This window comes from Mus pahari, chromosome 21, assembly GCF_900095145.1.
Source record: "Mus pahari chromosome 21, PAHARI_EIJ_v1.1, whole genome shotgun sequence".
Classification (NCBI taxonomy): domain Eukaryota; kingdom Metazoa; phylum Chordata; class Mammalia; order Rodentia; family Muridae; genus Mus; species Mus pahari.
Window position 1 is genome coordinate 16,067,727 of NC_034610.1, and position 7,027 is coordinate 16,074,753.

The 7,027-nt window shown below is 38.0% G+C and overlaps 1 protein-coding gene across 1 annotated transcript; it reads left to right on the top strand.

Annotated features, from left to right (window-relative positions):
- Window positions 1-534: 534 nt before the first annotated feature.
- Window positions 535-1,535, top strand: LOC110338384 (vomeronasal type-1 receptor 4-like). Its single transcript, XM_021221721.1, has one exon. It carries the CDS (start codon window positions 615-617, stop codon window positions 1,533-1,535), a length of 921 nt encoding a protein of 306 aa, XP_021077380.1. The 5' UTR covers window positions 535-614.
- The last annotated feature ends 5,492 nt before the right edge of the window (window positions 1,536-7,027 follow it).

A 7,027-nucleotide genomic window follows, 5' to 3' on the forward strand; every position in this document is an offset into this window, starting at 1 on the left:
ATGTATCATTATGTATGAAGTTTTGTGAAATATAGTGAGGGCTCTTCCTCAGTGTACCATGTTCTAATTTTTAATGTGAACTTATAGTTACAGTTCTCTACCCCTTATAATAATCATTTTCTCAAAGAGTACACATGCATTCTGTAGTATAAGTAGAACTTTATGGCTTCAGTACAGCATTTGGACTGTATAGATTTCTTTCATGTTGAAAATGGTTACTAAATTCTATTTCCTTCTTATATGACTTGTAAGCAGTTCAGTGTTGATTTTTGATGTGAGCATTCACTCCACTTGAACACCATTTAACACCATTGCTTCTCACAAAGTGGAGCACCATTATTCTTAATGCTTAAATTTCCATGAAGTGTTGTGGAACTTCTGTCTATAAATACAGCAACTAATAAATTTCAAACTTTTCACTGAAAATTATTAATGATGATAAAATATTTCATTTGAAACAGATTCTTGCTATGTTGTACACAATGGCCTTGAATATAGAAACTCCAGTGATTCTTGTACACACACACATCCCAACTTAGAAAACTTCAACACATGACTTGGCTCTGAGCTGTGATTATTGCCATAATTTGAAGGAAAATTTGCTGAATGACATAATGGATTTTGGGTACGTGGCAATGGGAATTGTACTCTCCTTTCAGAGTGCCCTTGGTATTCTGGGAAACTTCTCAATTCTTTTCTACTATTTAATCCTTTATAACAAAAAACGCACATTAAAGATCATAGATATAATACTTATACATGTATTCACATCAAACTCCTTGATTATTCTCTCCAAAGGACTTCCAGAAGTACTTGCAGTTTTTGGATGGAATGAATTATTCGATGATGTTGGGTGTAAACTAATTATGTATGTTCGAAGAGTTTCCAGGAGTATGTCAATTAGCATGACCTGTCTCTTGAGTGTCTTTCAGGCGATCACCATCAGCACCACAAACTCCTGCTGGAAGGAATTTAAAGAGCAAACAGCCAAGTTCATGGGCCTGTTTATTTCTCTCTGCTGGATCCTATTCATGCTAGTAAATATGCTTTTCCCTGTATATACATCAACCAACAGAAACGGCAAAAATAAAACACAAAAAAAAGATATTGAATTCTGCCATTCTGTAGGCCGTGACAAAATGGTAGATATAATGTATACAGCATTTTGTGTATTTCCTGAAGTCCTGTTTTCTTTGCTCATTGTATGTTCCAGCACCTCCATGATAGTCATACTTTATGGACACAAAAAGAGGGTTCAACACATCCTCCACACTCATGCTTCCCCTAGGAGCTCTGCTGAAAACAGAGCCACACAGACCATTCTGATCCTGGTTTTCACCTTTCTAGCATTTTATACTCTCTCTTCTATTTTACAAGGCTATGTTGCACTTTCACATGATCCCAGTTGTTGGGTAATGAATATCACAACCGTCATTTCTATGTGTTTTCCTGCTATAGGCCCATTTGTGATGAGTCGTGATTTCACTGTTTCCAGATTCTGCTTTACCTGTATAAGAAATTTAAAACTTCCATAATGTTGTAATAAATCTGAAATTGTATTTTAATGATGAATATCTAATCTTGTTTACTCATGCTATTCAAAATATCAGTGTAATAAAATAATATATATCATATCCATTTAATAATCATTTTGCAGCAGAATAATACTATGTTCTCTCTTATTACTTATACCTTGGATAACTGCAGATTCTTAGCCAAATTAATAGTTCATAGTTTAGACTACATTTCATTGAGTAGACCTATGATTTTCTTAAAATGTGGTTGGTTACTGGTGTTTTTATTTCTCCCCATTGCTTAAATAGGACCCCTTGTCAGGCCAGGGTTTTGTTGTTGTCCTTAAGGTTTATAATCGGGTTCTGTCAGGAGCCAAAATGGGATAAGCTAAAAACTATCAGGTGATCATCCCAAATTGGTCTGCTTCAGGTTATTATATAATGTGAGCCCTTATTAAGCAAGGAAAGATTCTGCTATTAATTTGCTTTTCCTGTTATTATTAAACATATATAACAATCAATAATAATAATTGAGTAATAGCCCACCCCTTTGGAAGATGTACTCTCTTGAAGTGATGTTATATGACAAATAAATGACTTAAGACTTAATGATGATCCTATAAGAATTACTAAAATTATATCGGTGTTTAAGCTGTCTTATAGTGGGACAGCTATTAAGTCCTTTTCTGATAAATTAAAACTTCAATGAGAACTCTGCCAGTCTCACAAGTGTCACCAGTTAATTGTTCTTAAATAGTACCCAGACATTCTTCTTCTCAGAGCACATTCCACGAGGTTGTAAAACAATTAACCAAGGGTCATAAAAAAGGGACCTAATGATTTATTATAGGTTCTAGGACAGGAGATAAAATATTGACTGGGTTTATCTATACAAAACTTTGCTAATAACTTAGTTATGGTTTTAAACCTTTAGTGAACCTGTGGAGCTGAGACAGGTGATGGATGTTTAGCTAGATAATTTCTCCTAATGGATACGCATATAAACACTCTCTGTTGTAAACTTCTATTTCAATTTTGATTTGATTTTGTGTGTGAACTTTTGATGAACTTTTTAACATGTGATCATTTATTCTGAAAGATGTTTCAGTGGTGAGGGCAAAGAGAAGAACCAGAGGTGAGAGGAAAGGAGATGAGAAGGACTGAGCTGAGAAGAACTGAGCAGTGAAAGGGAGCTGAGCTGAGAAGGTTTTAGACAAAACACTTTTTACGCAGAACTGAACTTAGGAAGAACTTAGAAGTATAAGTATAGCTATGGGAGAAAAGGCAATGAGAGTAAGAGCATTGTTGTGACTTTTGAGCAGGAGGAAAGAACAAGATTAGAAGGAGAATGCAGAGTGGAATACATTAGAAACTATAGATAACATAAAAAAAAAAAACTTAAGAAAACAATGTTCAGAATGCAGAGGGAAAGAGGACAAAAGAAGCTGCAGAGAGCAGAAGGAGCAGGCAAGCTTCTCTTTACTACAGGAGAGAACAGGTCATTCTTATTAACAAGACAGGCTTAGTCTTATTAAAAGGAACAAAGCCTTTAATCCCAGCACTTGGGAGGCAGAGGCAGGCAGATTTCTGAGTTCAAGGCCAACCTGGTCTACAGAGTAAGTTCTAAGACAGCCAGGGATACACAGAGAAACCCTGTCTTGGAAAAAAAACAAAACACAAAAACAAACAAACAAACAAAAAATGTGGGTTTAACTCATTTAGCATTAAAAGGGTAGAAACTTTTTCTTTCTCTATGCAATAAAGATTGGAACTCATTTTTCATCCAGAACAAGTGAGTTCTTTCTGCAGGGAGTTCTTCATCTTTTGCTCCATATGCATATTTAAGTATGGATGTATAAGTATGTAATTGTGAGAATCTCTGCAATCTGGACCCAACTGGGTTGGAATAGAAATGCATAAATGAGCATGCATGAATCCGTATATGAACTTATATAAGATTATGCATATTTGCTTATGTAAAAGTTTTTCCTTCTGTGAGTGTTATTCTCTTCTCCTGGTTCAAAAGAAGTTTGTTGCTCCAAATTTCCCCCTAGTTTGACAAGCAAGAGGCATCTGGACAGTATGGAAAAGGCTCTAGCAGCTAATCCTATAGTCTCCTGCTGTTTTAGGATGAGGTGCTAAGTGCCTGAGACTGCAGTCTCTGGCCTCAGAGGAACACAGAAGGCAGGTCAGCTACAATAGCATAATTTAGACTTAGATTTAGATAAGTAAACTTTTTAATATGCAGCAATCCTAAGTATCTCGTAAGACAAAGTCTTACCTCGGTATTTCATAAAACCAAGTCTTACCCTCCACCTATGCTCTTCACCCTCTGCTGCCTCAANAAGAACTGACAAGAAAGAAGAGCCCCCTGCTGCCCCCAGCAGGGTTCTTTCCTTCCTCTAGGAGAGGGCATTAAGACTACCAGTACTATGAAAGCTAAAAAAAGAGATAAATGTAACTGCTTGATTTCCTCATGCTCTATGACTATAGTATTTTCCAGTTATATATGTCTGCACAGTTACTGTGTGACAGCATGCACAACACCTGTGCAAGTTGAAGTCAGACGGTATTCCAACACTAGTGAAAGGGGAAGGCTTGAATTTCCAGTAACACTTGAAATCCTAGTAGCATTTTGTCCAATTTTCTGAGGAGTCACCAGACTGATTTCCAGAGCGTTTGTACCAGCTTGCAATCCCTCCAACAATGGAGGAGTGTTCCTCTTTCTCTACAACCTAGCCAGCAACTGCTGTCACCTGACTATTTGGTCTTAGCCATTCTGACTGGTGTGAGGTGGAATCTCAGGGTTATTTTGATTTGTATTTCCCTGATAACTAAGGATGATGAACATTTCTTTTTTCTTTTCTTTTTCTTTTTTCCTTTGTATATGTCATGTTTATTAGATATTTTCCTTATTTACACTTCAAATGCTTTACCCTTTCCAGGTCTTCCCTTCAGAAACTCCCTATCACATCCCCCTTCCCCCTGACTCTATGAGACAGCTCCCCCACTCACCCACCCACTCCCTTTTCCATCCCTGGCATTCTGCTACACTGGGCCATCAAACAAATTCAGGCTCAAGGGCCTCTCCTCCCACTGATGTCCAACAGAGCCATCCACTGCCACATATGTGGCCAGAGCCATGGTTCTCCATGTATATTCTTTTGGTAGATGGTCCAGTTCCTGGGAGCTCCTGGGGTTATGGCCTCTTGACACTGTTGCTCCCACCATGGTGCTGCAAAGCCCCTCAGGACCTTCAGTCCCTTTTCTATCTCCTACATCAGGGACCCTATGCTCAATCCAGTGGTTGACTGCAAGCATCTGCCTCTGTATTTGTCAGGTTCTGACAGAGCCTTTCAGGAGTCAGCCTATCAGGCTTCCATCAGCAAGCACTTCCCTGCATCCACAATAGTATCCAGATTTGGTGGCTGTATATGGGATGGATCCCCAGTGGCAGTTTCTGCAAGACCTTTCCTTCAGTTTCTGCTTCACACTTTGTCTCCATATTTCCTCCTGTGTGTATTTTGTTCATCCTTCTCAGAAGCACTGAACCATCCACAATTTGTTCTTCCTTCTTCTTGGGTTTCGTATGGTCTATGGATTAAATCTTGGGTATTCTGAACTTTTGGGATAATGTCCACTTATCAGTGAGTTACCTCACTCAAGATGATATTTTCAAGTTCTAGACATTTGCCTGTGAATTTCACAAAGTCATTGTTATTAATAGCTGAGTGGCATCCCATTGTGCAAACGTCCCACATTTTTTGTATCCATTCCTCTGTTGAGAGACATCTGGGTTGCTTCCAGCTTCGGGCTATTATAAATATTGCTGCTCTGAACATAGTGGAATATATGTCCTTATTACGTGTTGAAGCATCTTCTGGGTATGTGCCCAGGAATGGTATAGTAGGTTCTTCAGGTAGCACTATGTCCAATTTTCTGAGGAACAACCAGACTGATTTCCAGAGTGGTTGTACCAGCTTGCAATCCCATCAGCAATGAAGGAGTGTTCCTCTTTCTCCACATCNTCACCAGCATCTGATGTCTCCTGAGTTTTTGATCTTAGCCATTTTCACTGGTGTAAAGTGGGATCTCAGGGTTATTTGATTTGCATTTCACTGATGACTAAGGGTGTTGAACATTCTTTAGTTGCTTCTCGACTATTGGAGTTTCTTCAGTTGAGAATTATCTTCTTAGCACTGTTCCCCATTTTTAATAGGGATATTTGTTTCTCTGGAGTCTAATTTCTTGAGTTCTTTGTATATATTGGATATTAGCCCTCTATTGGATATTGTATCATTGGTAAAGATCTTTTCCTAATCTTTTGGTTGCCTTTTTGTCCTATTGGCAGTGTCCTTTGTCTTACAGAAGCTTTGCAGTTTTATGAGGTCCCATTTGTTAAGTCTTGTTCTTGGAGCATAAGCCACTGGTGTTCTGCACATTAAATTTTCCCTTTTTCCCAGATATTTGAGGATTTTCCCTACTTTCTCTTCTATTAGATTCAATGTATCTGGTTTTATATAGAGGTCCTTGATCCAATTGGACTTGAGCTTTGTACAGGGAGATAAGAATGGTTCAATTTGCATTCTTCCATATTAACTGTCAGTTCAACCAGCACCATTTGTTGAAAATGCTGTCTTTTTTTCCACTGGATCATTTTTAGCTCCTTCATCAAAGATCAAGCAACCATAGGTGTGTGGGTTAATTTCTGGGTCTTCAATTCCATTCCATTGATTTACCTGCCTTTCACTGTACCAATACAATGCAATTTTTATCACTATTGCTCTGTAGTACAGCTTGAGTTCAGGACTGGTGACTCCCCTAGATGTTCTTTTATTGTTGAGGATAGTTTTTGCTATCCTGGGTTATTTTGTTATTCCAAATGAATTTGAGAATTGCTCTTTCTAAATCCATGTAGAATTGAGTTGGAATTTTGATGGGGATGGCTTTCAGCAAGATGGCCACTTTTAGTATATTAATCCTGTCACTCCATAAGCATGGGAGATCTCTCTATTTTCTGAGGTTTTCTTTGACTTCTTTCTTCAGAGACTTGAAGTTCTTGTCATACAGATCTTTCACTTGCATGGTTAGAGTAACACCAAGGTATGTAATATTATTTGTGACTGTTGTGCAGGGTGTTGTTTACCTAATTTCTTTCTCAGCCTGTTTATCCTTAGAGTAGAGGAATTTGTTTGAGTTAATTTTATATATTGTGTAAATTAATGATTTTTTTTGTATCCATTCTTTGGTTGAGGAATATCTGGGTTGCTTCCAGTTTCTGACTATTATGAATAAGACTGCTATGAACATATGCATATGTTCTTGTGGTATGGTTGAGTGTTCTTTTGGTATATGTCCAGGAGCCAAATAGTGGAGTCTTCAGGTGGAAGTTTTTCCAATATTCCAAGGACTGCCAGGCAGATTTCCAGAGTGTTATTACAAGTATGTAATCCCAGCAGCTATGGAGAAGCTTTCCACTTTCTCTATATCCTCACCTACATGTGGCCAACATT

What these genes read in the sequence shown, in the direction of transcription:
- LOC110338384 (XM_021221721.1), top strand. Translation starts at nt 615, where the DNA reads ATGGATTTTGGGTACGTGGCAATGGGAATTGTACTCTCCTTTCAGAGT.